This window comes from Xiphophorus maculatus, chromosome 18, assembly GCF_002775205.1.
Source record: "Xiphophorus maculatus strain JP 163 A chromosome 18, X_maculatus-5.0-male, whole genome shotgun sequence".
In the NCBI taxonomy this organism is placed as follows: domain Eukaryota; kingdom Metazoa; phylum Chordata; class Actinopteri; order Cyprinodontiformes; family Poeciliidae; genus Xiphophorus; species Xiphophorus maculatus.
The window spans coordinates 6789308-6810647 of NC_036460.1; the positions used below are offsets into that span (position 1 = coordinate 6789308).

The window sequence follows — 21340 nt, forward strand, 5'->3', positions numbered from 1 at the left end:
TTTAGCTCAAATCGAATCGGAATAAATTCTAGTGACTACTGCTCAGGCTTGTTAAAAAGGCTCTCAGGCAGACGAGACGGGAATTGGTGTGCACCCCCTCCTCCCCCACCACCAACCCTACATTTTTAAAGAGAGTATGCCTTATTTGGATTTATTCTGCAATTCAGTTTAAAAAGCCCCTCTCTCTGCATTTACAGTATAAATCTCCCTAATTGGCTCAAGACTCCTTATTCATCTTCTTGGGGAAACATGCGCCGTGTGGCTTTAAGAGATGGATTAAACAATTTGTACTTTTTTCCAGAGACAACTCCCCTTATTATACAAAAGTATATGGAACTGTAGAAGGGATAGGGAATTAAATCCCCAGCACCTTTATAGACATTGCTAATATACATCCTTAATGAGCGGGAAAAAACATACCTAAACTACTATACATTGAAAAGAACGACCGCACTGCTGACTTCACCACTGATTCTCTGCTTCATATAAACTTCCCACAATCCTGTGCTGTATCACCGTCACATGACAGTTCCCTCTCCCTCCAGAAACATTAAGGCAACAAGACAGAAATAAATATTGGTTAATATCAGCCCAGTTTTATTGATATGACCGATATTGATAGTTTAAAAAAATGACTAATATCTAGCCATTGTTAGTGCAAATATATTGTGCATCTTTAGCTATAACATAAAAAATACCAAAAATTAAGCAATTATTTTAGGCATTTTTGCAACTAAATATATTTTTTTCCTAAGTCAAAGTACCTGATTATCTCTTAAATATACAAATTTGTAATATTTATTCATTCAAAAATTTTGTTTTTCATGCCTTTCCTTGGAGCAGGTAAAAAACTGTGTTTGTGTTTTTATTATTAAAGCCCAAATTTAACAAATCTAATACACACCTTCTAAGTTTCATACAATTATCGTCAATTCATAACATACTCTTTATCTTTGCACAACAAGCTCTGTTCAAGCCATCATTAAGAAGTTAAATATGTACAAGTAGAAATTTGATTTCTTTTTTAAAAACATTTTTATAATATTCTATTGTAATGGTGAACTGTAAGTAGAAAACCTTCACAATTAGAAATAAAGACTTAGTCACTTTTTGTGTAAAAAAAAAAAAAAACACCCATGTATCCAACATTGGTGTTGATTTATCACATAAAAGCCTTATAAAATACAGTGACTTTTGCTGTTATAGCATGACAAAAAAATGTGAAAAAGGTTCAACAGGCAAGATGCTACAAACATAAAATCGTAGAAATCCCAGAGAGGAGAAAATAACTCACAATCTCATGCTAATGAATGTTGATTTTTACTGAAAACTCAGGCTGGAAGTTGTTCAACAGAGCAGAAAGAAAGCAGATTCTTCCCTGGTTTCATGTCCCATGTACGCTGGAGATGCTACAGCAGTGTCTGCGTGCCTCCAGGCAAAATAGAGAAAAAGCAGGCATCATGACTTCTCACCACGGCACTAATGCAAACATTGCAGCTGCTGCTTTTCAGGTTTACAGAAAGAACGGAGAAGAAACTAAACCATCTATGTGGGGGAGAAAGAAACACCTACTGCCTAAAGAGCTACTACCTGCGTCCGGTGTATTGAGCACAGGCTCCGTAAAATCTGAACATACAGACCAAAAGAGTCGCTCTAGGGGTAAAATATCACTTACTGAGACCAGAATCAATGTATACTTCCTGAAAATTGTTCTACTGTTGCTGCAAATCAATATTCAGAAGACAGAGAATAATTTGCACGGCTGCGTTGGGTAGAAACTATTCTGCCCCACATTAATCACTGATTACAAAAACAAAGATTTCTGGTGATACTACAATGAGCCTTCTTTTCTGGTGCAGAAAGAAAGCAGATTCTACATGCTACCTAGACTGTTAAAAAGCTTTCATAAAGTGTCCTAATTTTACATGTTCTTAGAGCTGATTATTTATTGCGGTGCGTCAAAGAAATAACATTTTTTAAAAAAGCAATTTACAACAGGTCAAGGTTTAAATAATGAATGAAAAACAGATCAAGCAAATCTGAAAGAAGCCTGAACAATTTCCCCACTTTAGTCACTGGGATCATAATTGTCCTTTAAAACGGTAGAGAAGTCAGGATTAAAGTATGCGGCATATATTATCACAGAATTAATTACTAAAACCTTGTGGTTTCTTTGTCGTTTCATTTGTCTTCTCACTCTCAACACAGATTGATTCCATTTCAACCAGAAGTATAAAAGCACAATAAAATTAAATTATGACATCTTTTTCAGTATGTTTGTTAAATTTCCCAAATCAAGTCATGTTGCAATGTCCTCATTATCACTTATTTTTAAAATGCCAGTACCAAAATCTGTAGTTGGTTATTTCTGTTTGCACGTGGTTTGAACATGGATCATATGTGGCAAACAAGCAGGGATATAAACAAACACTTAGATTTTTATGTTATTTGTTTTTTACATGGGCTTAACCAATTACCATGGTAACAAAAATGTATAATTCACAAAAAGGAGACATTTTGAAAACTTAGCATAATGATGGAGAATGTCTTCACCCTAAACTGTCCTCAAAACATGAGGCTTGTGAATTAGCATGTAGCTTATACATCTGAATAACTCATGGCTGCAGTAGGCAGTGGTTGACTTTTGTTCATAATTTTTTGTTGAGACTGTATATTTAGGTAATTATCCCTCCTGGGTTTGGATGCTGTGCAGCTGGAATGATTTTTCTCTTACTTTTTTAAAACTTTCTGACTGTTGTTTCAATGTGTAGCCATGGCAACAAAGAGTTGAAAAGGAGGCTTCGTGGATGCAGCGCAAAACCAGTCATATTCCCCACTCCAACGTATCTATGGTCCAGAGATTTAAAGAGGAGTGGCAAAAGCAAGTGACGTGGATTAGCAATGCTTCCCAAAAACTAATTATGTCACACAGAACACATCACTGTGCAATAATCGTCTTGCCTGCCTGGAACTAGCGTGGATAGTATGTCATAACAGTCAGGAGACAGCCTTCAGCCAGAGGCCTTTTCAGATTTGTTGCAAGACTGACTTCAACTGCACATCCTTCCCGTCCACAGCCTCACTCTGAATGCTGAGTTACGACAACATTTAATTTCCCTTTGGGATAAATAAAGCATTATTAAATTGAATCCTTCCTAATTCATTTGACTTATGAATCTACATTTGAAAAAAATTATGCGACAAAGTTCACTCAGTTTCCCATGAAAATCTTTAGTTGACTAGAAAATCTCTACAAGAATTTGGCTTTGAGTGTTGGTTTTAAATCTAACTGAATGGTAGAGTTTTATATTACACCATTTATTTTCTTGACTTTTTCAGTTAATTCATATTAAGCATGTCAACTGCATTCATAGCAACAATTTCCCCCCAGAAAAAAAAAGATAGAAAAAAAATGTCAGGAGTCAGGCTCTAACAGTTTGCACATAAACGCTCCCAATTGTCATATTTAATATTACCGTAGTTTGAGATATTCATTCGTACTCTCACAGTAGTGACAGTATTATTTGAAGCTTGCAAAACAATGTCTGTCAGCAGGTTTTTTGACTTTCACCTTTTTCAAAAACGATAATATCCCCCAAAGGACAACTTCTGGAAGGAACAGAACATTACCACAATGCAAATGGAGTCACACTACGACTTCTAATCCAGAGCCCAGCAGAGCGAGGGAGAGAGGAGAAAAATAAGTGAGCGCTTGTGCCTTCTTTTCAGCACTCTACAACTCTGGAGCCTGGGAAATTCAGCAGCTTGGCTGGGCTCTGAGAAATATCCCGAGCTGTAATGTAAACATGTCTGAACTCTGATCTGGTGGGGCTCCTCCCCTGCCCCCTCCCAGATTAACCTAGTATTCTGTTCAGTGGGTTGGTTGGTGACATCAGGAGCCCACTTACTCATTTCCTGAAGAGGGTAATGACCCTGGGGAGGACAGGCTGTTTGAAGTTCTGCTGCAAATATAGCTGCCTTTCTCTGAACCTTAGCACAAGGAAAAAATTTCTTTTGAGCCTGAAGTAGTTCTGCTGGGTAAATAGGCCATGGAGTAAGGCTGTGAAGTTAGGATTGAAGTCAATAAAGTGAATCAAGAACTGACATTATTTTTATTTAGTCATACTCATACACCTTAAACATTTTCACATTTTGCCAAATCACATATAGAAAATGTAGGCTATCTTACTGGAATTTTACAGGATTAATCAACACTAGAGCAAAACTGTCATGAGGAAGGACAAGTATGGAGCGTTTCCAAGATTTGTTTTACAAAGATAAATCTGATGTACACATTGTTCTTCAGTCAGAGTTTCTACTTTGTTGATTCATATTTTGCTCCACTTACAGCTGTAAGTCGGCTGAGATATGAGCTTTAAGCAGCTAAAGACAAAATATTTGGTAAATTTTTCTGTGTGAAATACCTTACACTTATTTAGGCTGAATGGAAAGCGTTGGTAAACATATATTTTCAACTCTCACCAATGGTTCTCAGTTAGATTTGGTCTGAACTTTGACTGGGCCAATACCAAATCAACTACTCTGATCTAATCTCAGGTTAAAATAACTGTATGCTACAATTTACAGATTTTTATTAATAAAACTTGATTAAACCCCATATATTGATTCACTCCCCATTCACAACTTTGCACTTGCTTGGCATTGGTCAGTTAAACAAAATCCCAGTAATATACACTAAAGTTTGTGGGTACGACATGACAAAATGTGGAAAAGCTTAAGAGGCATGATTACTTTTGTGGGGTATTGTAAACTGAGATTCTTGCTGTTCCCCACTGGCAGCTGTGTTAATCTGATCTGTTTACAACAGTATCTACAACAAGTCCAGGAAACTCTAACATATCAGGTGGCTTATTTATCAGATAAATGTGAGAAGAGCTCCAGATAAGCTCCTGCTTATCCAACCACAACTGTCAACCCCTGAACAAAACACTCATAGTTCCTTCAAATCATTTCCCAAAGCACATAGACTTTTGTATTTCCAAGCTAAAACAATAGCGATGACTTAGATTTTGTCCGAATGCAATAAAAAGAAATCCTTATGTCACATATATCCATTTGTCCTTTCCTTCCACTTTATGCACATTGGGCATGAACACCTGAATATGCCTGTTCCCACAGGGCTCCAGTTTCAGCACTGGTAGCACCGCGCTCACAGAGAGACACTCTAAGGCGCTACCCTTCACCCTCCCAACCCCCTCTCTCCATTTCCTCAAAAACACAGTTCTGCTCTCGCTTCAACTGAGTCAAGCAGGAAAAACTTGACAAATCTGAAAGAGCAGAACAAATGACATCAGGCATGGACAGATACCTCCACAAGTGCCCTTTAAAAGTTTCAATAAGAAAAAGAAAAAAAGAAATCTTCTGCTACGCTAAAATCCCACAATTCGCACTAATTAGCATTCCTAAGCTACAAATGATGAAAAACTACGAAACGTTTGTTTCCTTTGTCCACTTGTTAAGCAGCACTCCATGAGCACTAAAGTATTAGTCTCCACAAATGTTCAAATCAATGGCACAGATAAGATTATTTTCACATAGTAGTATTCATATGAAGTTTGAAATGTAAACAAGAGTTTGTAACAACTGGTAACTTGCTTAAACCACAAACAAGCAACAAAGTGACACAATAGGGACTCCCTAATCCGAAACCACTGGGGAAAAGAGGAACATCAGTGAATTACCCAGTGAAATATTCACTTGTATGGAAATACGGTGTGCAAGGGTAATTTATATTCAAACCATGGAACAACTGTCTACACATATTCACAAGAGTCTGTTGCAGAATCTAATTTACAGTTGGTTGCACATCATTTTTAAACTCACTCTTCTACTACAGCGGGGCAGCTTTATCAGTTTACAGCAGTGGTTTCCAGCCTGCTGCTTGTTATACCTACTCTGCATGATTTACGCTAAATCCACAGCTTATTCTTAAATAAATATCAATATGTATATCTATTTTTTTTAAAAACAGGAAAAAAACTAAACTATCCACACAGCAATAAGCCAAAGCAAAAATAAATGGTTGTTGGAAGCAAACCAACAGTTCCCAGTGGTGGACACTCTTCTAGTAATCAGCTAATGTGCTAACAGCAAAGCTTATTTTTCCTTTAGCTCTTTAGCTAACCTCTGAAGTGTTAATCTACTTGCCTGTTTTGTAAATCTGCACTTCAACAAAGTTTGTTTCTTTATTATTTTATTCTTTAAGTAGGTAGATGTTTAAATCTATGCCCTTATTTTGAAGTGGATGAAGAAAGTTCCATTTCCACTCTTCACGTTCTCTCTTTTTTCCCTTTTATTTTTCAAGCGAGAGGCATACAGACAAAATAAAACAGACAGTAGCAAACAAGATATGAGCATACAATATCTAATACCATTATACAAAACATAAATTGTAATGTCAAAAATAAATTAGCGCTTTAGCATTAGCTTTTGCTAAACCATACCTGTCAAGTTTTGGACTTTAGATTACAGGAAATGTCGTTAAAGGAGATATTATTGCACACCCAGAAGTCATGTGCTGTTTTTATCTGTATTAGAAACACTGGAGGTAAAGAGTGACTGACGATGAGAGGGAAAAAAAATTGTCATGTCACATAGAACCAGGTAGACATTTTTCATACGAGTAAAGTGCACTACAGGAAGTCGTGAGGACAAAATCGTTTCCATTGCCGATCAGTAATTAAAATGTTGAAAGAAATTGTTCTTCTTCTATGGTAGCATTATTGAAACACATGAACATTTTAAGTATAAGAATTGAGTTGTGTGATAGCTGTGTAGAGGTAAAGGCTAAATCATTAGGATCGTCACGCTCCCCTGCTTCATTTTTCAAGCATATCACTTATCGGTAACACTCATTAGATGGGAGGCGCTGGATGGTGCTGAGACAGAACAGATGAATGAACTTGCTTGAAAATAGAACAAAAGCCAGAAGGATTGGTGGTGCTGCATCATAAAGCGGTAGTCAGAGGCGATACACCTTTTAATGTGGATTGTTAAAATTAAAAATTACATATAATTTTTCATGTACATCACAGTCTGATGTTGTGTTTTACTGTTACATTTTAGTGAGTTGAGTAAGTACTTGAAATTCAAGCGTTCCTGAATAAATACATTTCAATTTATTTTGCTAATGGTTAAGTAAGGCTAAGGTTGGTGACTAACTCAACTTCTGGTTGAAAATTTTAAAAACATTTTTTCCTCTTATCAAATCTATCCTTTTCAGTGTTTCCCCCAACAGAATAAAAGCATTAAAAAAATCTCACACTTTGTTTCAGACAAAAATAATGCTGTTCAGCAAAGCATGGTATGGTTTGAATTTGAGCTGATCAATCAAGGAGAAAAAGTATCTTCCAATTCATATTTAAAGATCCATTTTATTTACTGTGGGCATTCTGAATGTGTGAGAATTCAGCAAGTTGAAATTCACAAGAGTGCAACATGGAGAAGTTGTTTCAAAGGAACTGCTGGCGTTGATAAAAGAAAGAGAGTCCACAGAAAGTAGAGAAGAGCTAAAATAATTTTGATTAATAGAGTAATCATACAAATGTTGACAGATTTGTCATCTAAAAGAAGAATTACCAGTGCAGAATTCAAAAGTGAAAAATCAAATATCCTCTCCATCAGGGCCTGCTGATCCAACAGTTCTCTGTATAAACCCACATCTGTTATTGATATGGAACAATTTATCTTTCAGTTATTTCAAGCTTTAATAAACTGCCTAAAACAGGCCTTTTTCTGCAGTCTACAATTTCATTCAAATGTTTTCAAAGTCTGGAAAAGTAAGGAAAAAGAAGACAGAGAAAGGAAATATTTATGGATCCATCCAATCGACCATCCATTACTTAACCATCAATCGGTCAATCAATTTTCCATGTTTAATATTTGAAATAACCAACAAAAATATCTATGATTTTTTGTAGTAAAGTTTTGAATCTATACTTTAAGCTAAAAAAGGGACCAAAAGTCTGAAATAAAATGGTGTTTAACCCTGAAAATTTCATAGAAATTCAAAATAACAAATAACAGAAAGACTATCATGTAGAAGTAAAACTAAACTGGAACAGCAGCGAATTCCTTTTGTGAGCATCAAGTTTCGGTAGCACATAAAACCTGATCTTATCGTGTGAGATTATGCAGACTCATTCACTTTAACTTACATATTTTTTTATTTCCCTGCACAAAACAGGCCAGTCTGACACAAAGACAAATAAGGCTGCTACACGAGGGAGGTAATTTTGCAAAGTGGGTGCTGATGGTGTAAATTCTCTAAACTTGTATCTCAAGGTAAAGCTGTTGCCTTGCAAGCTTTGTTTGTGGCCAGGGACCACAGCCAAGGACAGCTGGGAAATGTTGGAGAATAAAAAGGCTTCAGATCCCAGGCAGGCAGTGGTTCCAGTAAAACCAAAGGCAGGATTTACCCTAAAGGTCTGGCTGTTATAAAGTGCAGCTCATAAATCAGCAGAGCAGACCAAGCCCACCTGGATTGTCAGAAGATCATGTTTTTTCTGAGCATATACCACTTACAGTGTATCATTCCTTGAAGAGCGAGAAGGAGATGGGTTTAATACATGATTTTTGCAGCACTCTTCAAAGACAAATACAGTCTTCCCATAGGCTGCTGAATAAAACATGAGGAGTGTGCAGCAGGGTGGGTTTTGCGTGCACTTGTGTATGTGGAAGGGTGTAAGACTGGAGGAATGAAAAACGGAAAGGTGGGTGAGGGGTTCTTATGGAACTGCTGCTGCAAATACTGTACAACACATGATCTGTAAAGGCTTTTGATTTAACACATATCCTCACTGCCCCACCGGGTGTCTGGAAACTTCTGTCTGGATGTTTTTCTTTGTTTTCCTGTGGGGTTTTTTTAACCTGTTTTTTTATTATGATTTTTATTTTGGGGTGGGGAGAGGCTGGAACCTCTTAACAAAATCTAAATTGGTCGGGGGAAAAAAATGATAAAAGTGGACTCATTTCAGGAAGAGAAGAGAATGCAAATCTTGCCAGGTACAGAGATGTCCCAGATTCACAGAGGATGATTTCCAACAAGAAGCTGCTGCATAATGCTCCATATAAAGCCTTTAAAAAAAAAAAAAAAGCTGGAGATAAATATTTTACTTTTTTAAGCAACAACTATATAACTACAGTATATGAGTTTTTTGTTTTGTATTGAAGTTGATATGTTATATTTTGGGGCATAACAAGCACCTGAGGAGACAAGATGATTCTAAAGAACAAGACAAGATTCTCAGTTCTATTTTTTTTTTGGAATCCCCATTTTTTGTTTTCACAAATACATTAAACTTTCAGAAATCACAACGTGTTTCAAGGAGCCTGTAATGAGTGCAGGACCAGCTCACACTCTTCAGTTTTTATGCTTGTCTAATTAGGTAGTAATGATGCCAAAAAACACATCTAAACATAGAAATTTGACTTTTTTCAATTTCACAAATAGAAAAAGATTTTTTGAATCTCAATCGTTTTTTAAGGATCTCTGCTCTTCATACCTGCTTAGCTTGGTTCCCTTAGGAAGTTGCAAATTAGTTGCTAACTTTAGTACCTGACTAACTTTTACAGTCAAGGTATTCTCACAGCGCTTAAAATGTTATCACATGCATAATCCAACAGTGGTGAAAGCTTCTAGAGCACCGATATCAACAAGCCTGACGAGCAACTAATTAGTTTATACATATAGCGCCAATTCACAACATATCTACAAGAATAAGCAATCAATTTGATACTAGTTATCAAACAATATATTTTTAATCCAAACTAGTAAAAGGAAAAAAAAGTTTTCTTTACAAGAAAATCCAGCTGACTGCATTGAGTCATCGACTTCACTCCTGGACCAGTAACGACAGTGGTAAAATGTTAGCATTGCGTCATCGACTTCCAAATAGTCACTCACAATGTGAGTATGCATCTAGCGACAGTGGAAAGGAAACCTCTTGAACAGGTGGAAATCTTCGGGAGAATCTGACTCGGTATGAATGACTACCTACCACAAATGACACAAATGATATTGTATCTTATGTTTTCAGTTTTCATATGAATCTCAAATTGTTTTATAGAATCTTTGTTCGGCATAGCCATTTAGCTAGCTCTAATGCTAGCTTTAGCATCCCTAGCCGCTAACTATGATCTATGAAGACTTTCTCTGAGTTTTGTGCTCTAGTTCTTGCAACTTATGAGTTGTACTTGCTAACAAGAACTTTGTTCATGCAACCTCAATTAAAAGAACTAATTTCTAATTTCTTGCCTTAACTCAATGCAAGCCCCTGGGTTTCCCTAGACAGAAAACTGTTCAAACAATCTGAATAATAAAATGAACTTGACTGTGTTGAACTGAAAGTTTACAAAATTTTTGTCCAGAAAAATAAATTTAGGTGAAGCTAAGTATGCTAAACATTTTCAAAGTTAGCAAAAGCGCTAAACATAAAATTAGCTCCACTATTAGCTAAATACTGGACAAATTTAGGCATTTCAAGTTTCTCCTTACCATATATTGCACTTGTCTTGCTGAATTGAAACAGAACAGTTTATCAGACTTCAACCATGAGTGATTTCATCGGAAGAGTTAACACTTTTCATAAAACAGGTTCAAAAAGGATCGCTAAGAGCTGAGCATTGAAGAATTGGCTGCCAACAAGGACATATTTTTTAATTAAAATATGATTTGGGTTTCCCTAAATATTTGGCTTTACCAGAAGAAGTCAGATGCTGACATCAAGTACATAGCTATTTGTCTGCAGGCTTCAGTTTGACAAAAAAACCCAAAAAACTCTGACCTAGCATTTCAAGATCTTCTGACATGAGATTTCATTTCATCCTCGGTTGTAATAGTCATGACACCGCAAGTTTAGAGTAGTTTATTAAACTGAACATGGCCAAACTCTCACCTGTCATTGCTTTGATATTCAATAAGCTGTTAGCTGTGGCAAAACCAGAAAAATTTACAAAATGCCTTGAGAGGAAATACCACTGTTAGCACTTAAGGAAATTGATTGTGATAAAACACAGTGTTTTTTCTTCAGGAAAAAAAATAAATAAATAAAATTGTGCAATCAGCAAGATTCAGTTTATAATCCCAACTGTAGTCTGGCAGGCTGACTGACATGTATGCCACTTGTACACATTCTAACCTATTTTTATTTGCACGAAAAACTGATTGCAAGGAACAACTAGAAGCACAGTACTGTTTTTGATTAATCATTCTGAAAGCTTTCGCTGCATTTTCTCTTGAACAACCCACGGGTGCACAATACATTTTATTTTTTGGGGCTTGATAAAACTAAAGATAAATGCCTTGACGGAATAGGAAAAAAGAGTTTTAAAAAAATCCCAGTTTTATATCCTTCATCTTTGGTGAAACATTGTTCTCTCTGAAGTAGGAAAAGGAAAATATGTTGGACCACTACCAAAATGGTTATCCAACCTTCCAGACACCATCACACTGGAGCTAAGCTGCTGAATATCTCTACTAAACCCCTGATCACACTGGATAACAGCAGACAACAATTTGTTTGGCTAAAAAAGCCAATGAGTTCATAACATATTTGGTAAATGACGTCATAAAGTTAAAGGGAATGGAAAAATTAAAGCTTCAGTGAGAAATGTCAGTCACTGGTGAATTTGATTAGTGCTTCTTTAAAAATCTTATTTCTGCATTGGCTACCAGAAGAGAAACTTGTTAAACCTTGTAAAGCTGCCTCCCTGGAGAGAGCACTGTAATCTTGATTAAAAAAATATGTGATGTGAAGTTGTTTACAGCACATTTATGCCAATGTTTTTCATAAAACTATAATAACTGATGAGAGAGATATTCATTTCACATTCGATTTAGCCAAAAGACATGTGCAACTCGCTATTAAGGAAGAGGAAAAACTATCAAACAAATGAAGTAATTTAATGGAAACTTGGAAGAGACTGGGATAGCTTTCTTTGTGAGACATTAACACAGCACACTAACATCCCTGTTCCCTGAAGACAAGCTGTGCTCACTTAAAACTATTTGGTGATGAAAATGTATGAACTGACCTCTGTTTGACTTTGGAATGTCCTGCGAGAAATGTTACAAACACTTAGGTTTTAAAGAATAATAATAATAATGATGATAAAACTGTGATGTCTCTATGATCAAAATGTCTCCATAATCCCTGATTCCAATCAAGAGGCTTAAATTCACAAATAAATAGTTTGTGTTTCTGGAAATACGAGGAAGTCTGAGTTTGATTTGGGATGACTTGAGCAAAAAACTATGCTGTAATGAGCAATATTCCCTGATGTGTCTAAACTTTCTGGTTAGTGAAATCTGTGAAGAACTGCGGGTCAAAGGCAATGAATGAACAAGAATTTAAAACACGGAAGAAAAATTATAGACACCCCTCCTGCTTTTTCCGTGTTTGGTGTATGTAAGTTAGATTTTGTTTTATAGACCAAAACAATGTAGTGGGAAATAGTTTAGATGAAGTCTTTTTTTTTTTCAAATAAAAATCACATGACATGTATTTGTATTCCACCCCAATTATACTGAAACCCCAAATAAAACCCTATGCAACCAATTTCCTTCATAGGTCACCTGTTATGTTGTTTTAAGCCAGCTTAGCTTGTACACAGCATCTCAAGCTGCTTCTCAACAATTCAATTATGGGTGCCAGAAATGTTGTCCATAGAAAGAAAGCCATTGTTAAAATTAAGCTAAGAAGTCTTGTTTAAAGTTTTCCACAAACCAGGAAGGGAACAAGGGAAACATGTGGAAGAAGATGCTCTGACCAAAACAAAACTAGAGAAGAAAAATACAAAGTATTGACTCATTTCTATTTTGATATGTTTTTGTTGTACTTTACAATCATGTGTCACTTTGTTTTTGAAAGTCTCATAAAAGTAAAACTGTGGCAAAAAACATTATATTGAAACCTATTGTAAATGGGTATTAAGCCTAAAAGAAGATAAAGAACTCTGTAAAGTAAATATTTAAACAAAAGGAACAAAATCTGATTTACAGTTTGTTCATACGACATAAAAACACCAGCAACATTCCACATCAGCTTCCAAGCCGTGACTTCTAAGAGAAAAAAAAAATCCTACAGCTTATCCATGACCAGAACTAGGTGGGGCTCCCATGAACCTGGGTTAATTGTTTCACATCACAACCAGCACCTCTGATTCAGACCTGGCATGGCAAGAAATACTCACAGCGCACAAACCCTGCCCCACAAACTCTCCATGCTCCACAGAAACCACAAGTGAGTGCAGTGATTTTCTTTTTCTCCACGCTATTTGACTAAGCTGTCAATCCGGTGGTCAGCTAGAAGTTGTATTTACGTCAGTGGTAATAAACTCTGAGGTCTCTCTGCGAGCTTCGAGATTACAGCTGCCACAGCGTTGACCTTCTGGTTAGAAATATCTGATCTGCCAAAAGAAGCAAGCGACTCCAGTTGCCTATTTTCAACCATTTGTAAAAAGATTAGACACGAAGACTTTCCTTTTTTTGAGGCATGACAAATAGAAGCAGAATAAAAACAAAACTTTATGTTGTTTTAAGCTACAAGACAATAGCACTTCTAGTCCATTCAGTTCTGTGACGATCATTCCCAGATCTTTCACTGGGTAATAACAAAATCCTCCCAGTGCACGCAGGACTGTTAATCACCAGGCATCCCTCGTCTACTGCTTTTTCAAGGCCTGTTTGACTTTAAGTAAACATGTGCAGGAAATGTATTCAGTGGCTCTAAACATTTATATGAGGGCCTTGTGGTTCAAACAGTTTCATGGTCAGCAAATATTTCAAGAAGGTGCTTAGAGAGCCATTTGTTAAGCACACTATAATAGGTTATGACAATGCATTGCACGCTAGCGCGGCTGTATCATTGAGCTCTTAGTTTCCATACCCACTATCGCTCTCGTTGACAGACAGCGTAAGATAATGCTGGATCCCCATCTGATGAAAACAAATGTCTGTAAGATGTAATACAGGGGCTGACGTTTCGTAAGCTCTACTGAGTGACCTATTTCTCTGTTCGGTGCATCCACTGATACAGGTATGAGTGGAAAGAATGAGAAACCAGTGAAAGAAAAAAAACAGAAAAAAAACCCAGCAATCTAAAATATGACCTATCCCAAAGCGTTCAGTGAGTTCATCCAGACATTAAGGAAAATCGTTTTTTTTTTACCTAAGCCAATAAGTAAGCTCTCATCTCTTCTTTCCAATATATCTAAAATTATCTACAAGACATATCTTCTGTTAATCTGGCCTCAGCGCTGTTGAGTGCTGCTCACTCTGCACAACAAACTAGTCAAAATCTATCGTTTCGTTTGCCCCTCACTTGGTTTTCCGTTCCGTTGCAAATTACAATGTGAACAGTCAATAACATCCACAGATATGCCCTTTGTTGATGCCTTTGTTCACAACTGAGAAGTGTGTACTACAATAACCTACATCATGAAAACCCAACACAGCAAGCTCAAGATTAGCTCTGATAATGGTGGGGAAAAGCTCTGTTTGCCCACCATCATTGGCAGCCATACTAACTAGAGTGGTCACCAATGTTGTGTGTAGCGCAGTAAAGAGCAAGGGGGAGAGAGGGAGCAGCACATACACAAGCATGACTGACATCGCTAAGATCCTCCCCTTGACTCTGACTGGTTGTTTCAGGGAGACAGGGAGAAGTGTATTTCTGCAGATGGCAGTTGGACTGCAGTGAGGAGCGAGAGGAGCTTATTTTTTTTTTACACATTATCTGCCTCATATTTTAACAAATATGTAAAAACAAATATTTTTATAAAAGTTACTTGTCACATTAACAAAGGTAAATATGCAAAAAGCTATTTTCAATTTACACAGAGGTAATTAGAAAAAAGACACAAACATCAAACTACACAGTTTCCTTTCCTAAAGTAAACCCACAATGGAAATTTGTTTACATTTTGTCACTTTACCAGCACAACTTCAACATCAGTCCCATTCCTTGATGAAAAAAGTAAGAGCTCCACCCAGGATGTTTCTACCATGAACATGTAATTATTTTTTAAACACCTTTAGCTTTTGCACATTGGTCACATGTGCAGATGTGCGAAGATGTCCTGATTACATCTTCTCCCATATCCTTTCTCTGTTTTCTACATGGCTTTTGACAGTCTCCAAATGGGATTCCTTTTTGCCCTATTTTACAACAATGGCTTCCTATTTGCCACTCCTCCATAAAGACCAGCACCCATATTCTCAAAGATTCTCAGAATCCTCTCAGAGAGAGCTTAAATATTCCTGCCAAAGAATCCCAATTTAACAGTGATTCAGTCAGGTGCTAGGAGCAACTTTGAGTGAAGACTTGACAGGAACTCAGTGAGGAGGTCTGGTTGGTCATGTTGCAAAGTTTGACGGCGTTTTCTAGGGACTGTGATTTATTGATACATGAAAGTAAGACATGAAAAAAAAAAAAAAACCTAAAGCAGGAAATTGAAAGAAATGCACCAATCATACAGTCTAGACTGCATTCAGAAAAGTGTCATGATTATTGAACTATGCAAAATTTAAATAACTGCTACACGGCATCAACATGTTTGATGACGCCTTGTTTACATCATCATAAATAATGAGGAGTTTGTGAACAACCTTCATCTTACCAAGGTCAAATTCTCATAATAGAACTGGAGAAATTCTAAGGTTTTTCCTAAAATAACGTCACCAGAAGCTCGGATTCGTTGAGAATACAGGAACAGATTTATAGAAAATGACTAACAGTTCCATCAGAGATTCTCTTGCCTGAGCAGAGGACATCTGCAGCTCCTCCAGAGTTACCAAGGCCTGTTCAGTTATGTTGCCCAACCTGTCAGTTTAGCTGTTCTGGACGTCATGTTTTGGTTAAGTTGCATTTGTGCCAGATTCAGTCCATTTTGAATTGAATAGTGGCCCATGCTATGCTGCATTATGTTTTCAAAATTAATTTAAAAAATAATTATTTTCCTTCCAGTTTACAGTTATACCAATACTATGTATTAGATTAGATTGTATGATATGATCTAATATCATACAATCTCACTAAAACACTCAGTTGCAAAATTACGTAATGCGTAAAAGAGCAACGGAGATGAATGCTTTTGCAAAGCGTTGTAGTTCTCACCCTCAGAATTTACTTATTTTTGATCAATTTAAGCATTAACTGGCTCCATCAGTGATGGATAGAGGCAGAGCACTTAATGTGAGATTTCTGCTACGACTGCTGTTCTGCTTCAGCAAATCATCACAAGCTGAGGGGAAAAAAAAAGAGAAAAAAAATTAACCTCAGGCTTTATATGAACATGTACGCCAGGACTTCATTTCCTCTGCACATCTTGCTGCACTCATCAGTTTTATATAGAACACACTAGTCCCAAGTCAACATCAGTAAAAATGAAACGGTGCATGATAATGATGTTCCCTGACCTCTTTTAGACCGTCAGTATAATCCATGATGCTGCTGTCTTACCTCCTGTCATGTCTCACAGCTGAATTTAACTTAGCAACTTGAAAAGCGCACATGTAACATCCAATCATAAATATAAGGTCTCAATACAGCTGTGGGATATGAAGGAGATAACGTCTCTTGCTTCATTCCTGAGATAAAAAATAATAAAGAAAACTACAGAACCTTCCTAAGTGTGCTTTTATGGGTTTTACTAAAAAAAAAAATTGTTTCATTGTTTGTTTTTCTCTCCGGCATCTCGAGCGCATTCGGAAAGAGAACATCTGCAAACTCTCACCCCTTCGACTCTATATTGAAATGTTGCTTGGGAAATAATTCATAGTCTCATTGCTGAACTCCCAAATGCCCAATGAAAGAAAACAACACAATAAATCTCACATTTCACCAACTGCTCTCTCAACAGTTTCTGTACAGCATGGTAGTCCAACCAAAGTCAGAGAACATAGAAATTTTGTCCATTTATTGTATATTCTTTAGCTCTGTCATTATGAAAAAATATACATCATGCAGCAGACATAATTCAAGCAATGGCCATTTGAAGTGATCATTTGAAAACGGTTGCCTTATTGAGAAAGAGAAACTGAACTTCCTGCACCACAAAACTGGATAAGTTCTGTATTAACTAGGTTAAGTGCAACACACACCTGCATCCCACAGTTTGAATCAAAAGTGCATGAAGACGTTGACACTCTGGAGGAAACTCTAAACCTCTCCACGGCCCAGTAACCCCAAAACTATTTCATTGTAGGTTATGCTGCAAACCAGCTTCAACAACATTTTTACCAGCAATATTAGGAACCTTTCCTGTGGATATATTTCGGCAAAGGCTTTGGTCTTATGGGTGAAACAGAGCTAAAATTCCTTCAACTAAGAATGCCTAAACATTTATATTGTTCTTTTAAATGTATATATTTTTATTGGTATATATATTTAAACAGGCTTAAAAGCAGGTTAGTTAGACTTTATTGCCCCAAAGGTGAAATTCGAGGAATACATGAAGCTTTGAGATCTTTGAGAAGTTAAGCATTGTTGTGAGCTCTGATAGCCTAAACCAAGCTTAGCCATGTATTGGACCAGCTCAGTTTAGGGCTGCAACTAATGATTATTTTAGTACTCAATTATTTGATTATTTTGATGATTAATCAATTAAGCAGATAAAAAAACATGGCACATTCTGCATAGTTATTTACCACTTTAGTTTTTTTATACTATATTATAAATACTTAAAAAGAAAGCAAATAAACATCTTTAAATAAACAATTACTTTAAAAATATATATATATATATATTATTGTGCAAAATGAAATTCCTTTCGTGAATACTTGATCACTTGCAGTGTCCTCCTTCACTTGACATCACTATATGTAGGGTTGATCTGTTGACTATTTTTTGCATCAACTGATTAATAATTTGATAGAAAAATGTGGTTAATAGGATATTTCTTTTACATAATGTGAACCAGGTGATGCTAAAACTGAGGAGTTCTGGATAGAACATATTCACAGAAAAACTTTTTTTATATCTTAAATGCAAAATGTACATATTTTTGTGCAATTTATGGCTTTGAGTGTGTCGTTCTTTCAGCAAATAGTATTTTTGTGAGTCTGTATACTCTAGTTAACAATTAACCGTTTATTAAATTAGTTGACGATTATTTCCATAATCGATTCATCACGATAACTCTGATTAATCCTTTCAACCCTCGCTCACTTAGCAGCCCCCATCTGGTCACCCCAAGCAAAACTACCAACTGAAGGTAAGTTCAGTGGGAATTTACAATATGGAAAATATGACTAATTACCCTGGGAGGCAAAGTCTTGGGGGTAGATATGCACTTTCTAAAATTTATCCTCTTGTTCCCACTCTTTTCAAGTTTTCTGAACTAATCTACACTGCACAGAATTTCTTTAAAACAATTTCATATTTATGGAATATTAAAAAGAAAAAAAAACACACTATTTTGGCGACTTAAACCTCATTTTTAACTTAATGGAAGCCTTAAGATTGTTGGGGCCCAGAGGAAGGGGCTGGCTCAGGGCCCATTCAAACACTGAGTGAGTTAATCAGAACAATATTTATGATTCATGTCGACTGATGATCCCAACTTACCGCTATGCGGGTGGAAATCTTCTGCTCGCCCTCTGATCCCTTCTGCTCCCCATTGGCCCTGCTGTAGTCTGGAGGTTGCTGGTTCGAACCCCGGCTCCCTTTGCTTTTTCGGTTCCCGGGCCCCTGTTGGACGATGTTAAGCAGGTGCAGCGTGTTTTCGTGCTCCCGGTCGGTGCTCTCGGCCTGACCCCTCTGGTAGCGGTTCTCGCAGGTGGAGTGGTGCCTCCTGAACTGCTCAATGCGGGCGCGCAGACGCTCCACGATGGCGTTGTGCAGCTGAGGGTCCGCGGAGCCTCCTCTGGAGGTGGCCACCATCGGTCCGTTGCCGACCACCCCGCCGGGCATGGCTCCTAACCCGACACCCAGCATGGGCACGAAGGTCCCTGCAGCAGCACCAGCAGCAGACTGAGCGGGAGTCGCCTCTCCCATGCCCGCTGGTCCCTCACAAGTTTAGAAAAGCTGAGGTCCTCTCAGCCAGAGCAAGAAAACAATGTGTAAAGGATTTAACTAGAATTCCATATGGAAAAACTGAAATGCTGGCCTATTTATTTTGGATATTAGTTTAAATTGACAGTTCCCATATGAAAACACCAAACATTTAAGTAAGAAAATTCCCAAACTATTGTCCTCATGTGGCTAAAACAGAGAAAAAGTCCCAAAGTTACAGCATCCTACTCTTTCGGGGTAAAATGATTTCCAAACATGAGAGGAGTCGTGGGGGTCACAACTGGAATGAATCTTCTCTTCCTTAACGACGCGACCTCTGCTCAGAGACAAACAGGCTGCATTCAACGCGAATCCCTCCGATGATTCAAAACCATGGCACGCACAACTTCACTCCCACCGTCCGTGCTACATTTTCAGCCCGGGTGTGTGTGTGTGTGTGTTACACCCGTTGCAAAGCCGAAAGAGTGCGACCGACAGAGGAGCCGAGAATATGGGAGTGAGCGGTTCGTTCCCAGAGCGAGAGGAGCAAGCACATAAAGACACCGAATCCACAAAACTTCAAGACTCACGGCATTGTTGTTTGGAAATTAGTCCTTTCTCTCTTTGTTTGTCCATCTCCGTCCAGAAAGGAATTTGATCGCAAAGCAAGAGGGGAGGAAAACAGGAGGTCGAAACGCGTGGAGCCGTTAGAGTAACCGATTGAGATTCGTCTCGATAGTCCATTGACAATGATTTGTCCGTGTGGTAGACCGAGGCAATACCAGAGCTCCTATACACAGACCCTCATTGTATGAACATTCCTCTTCTGACATGATGCACTCTTATGGACGAAGCCGGGTGTGAATGCACTCTAGTGGAGGATTGGAGAATTATCCTTCAAGGAACGCACCATGGCAGAGGGGAATTAATCTCATTAATGTTCCTCAAACATAACTAATTCAGTAGCTGATGAAAAAGTTCAGCTCCATGCGAAATCGTCTTGAGTTTCTGCTGTTAACTCTATGTTTTTTTCTCTTTTTTTGTTTTTATAGATCCAAACAAAGCAGCGCATAATCAGTAAGTAGACGCAAAAGGATACAAATAAAATCTAAAAAGTGTGGCATGCTTATATACTCAGCCCTCTCTATTCTTATAACATTAAATAAAAGTCAATACAATCAACTTTCTTCAGCAGACAAAAAAGCTAAAAAAAAAAATAATAAAAAAAGATTCCATCTCTGTGTTTTGATTTCTGCTGTGAAAACGGAATTTTCTTTTCACACTTTGATGTTTCAGATGATCAAGCAACATTTTATACCAAAGAGGAACCAGCAAGAAAAACTAAAAGCTAAAAGAAGAGAACAGTTATTTATTGAGTTCACTTTTACTCAGATAAAGAACATCTAAACCTAACTCCTTTCACAATGTATCCCCAGCATTCAGGTATTCACTCATTCACCTATTTGCATATTTATATGTGGAATGTAACTCAAACTTATTCATGAAAAATTAATTGGTTTACATTTTTTTATTGGATATACTTTTGAGCATATCCAAAAATCTCAAAAGAAAGTGCAATTTCAGAAGCTGAAATATGTAAGATATATTTAAATATATAAGACCTAGTGCTACTTGACAAGCAATTGGCTGGCATTTGCACGGCAACAAATCCAGGAACGTCATTCATTTTATTTGGTGTGTTTGGTTGTAACCCCAAGAGCAGATATTAGCAGATATGAACTATTAGGAAGACAGTGGATATCAAGTTGTGGTATTTGGTGTTTGAACTATTAAAATACTCAGTTATATGAGTTTCTATAGAGGTTTCAATAAGTATTTGTAGTATTTGTGTGTTTCAGCTGTAGTCCCTAACCCCTGTGAACCCTAGAGGTCCCCTGTAAATGATGAATTAACTGGGAATTAACCTCCAAAAGCAAAACATCGTGCAATGTATCAGTCTGTAAAGGCTACAAAGGGTCAAAGGGATTCTTAAGGTTTTGGGAGTTCAGTGAACCACACAACCAGAACCATCAACCACAAATGAAGAACATTTGAGTTAGTCCTTAACCTTCCCATGAGTGAAGAGGCAAATAGTTTTTCAAAGAACTGTAAATGAACGTTTAAGGATCTTAGTGAACATTTGGTGAATAAACATCATCATGAATGCCAAGGAACATCAGAAGACAGTCCTGAATTAAAGTTGCAGAGAAATATAAGTCAGGTTTCTGATGTAAAGCTATACCCCGGTCTTAGCATTTCACAACATGTTCATGTTGCTACACTTGTTAGCGTTGTGGTTTCAGGGTATCCAACAGCTGCTCAATCAG

The 21340-nt window shown here is 37.2% G+C and overlaps 1 protein-coding gene across 1 annotated transcript in view; it reads right to left on the reverse strand.

The window, feature by feature from the left end:
* The window catches only part of maml2 (mastermind like transcriptional coactivator 2), a 53239-nt gene extending 33366 nt beyond the window's left edge, over positions 1 to 19873 (reverse strand). The window contains exon 1 of the mRNA XM_023351744.1: positions 18588 to 19873. Coding sequence (XP_023207512.1) covers positions 18588 to 19016 — 429 coding nt within the window. The 5' untranslated portion in view covers positions 19017 to 19873. The remainder of the gene's footprint in view (positions 1 to 18587) is intronic.
* Between the last annotated feature and the right edge of the window lie 1467 nt (positions 19874 to 21340).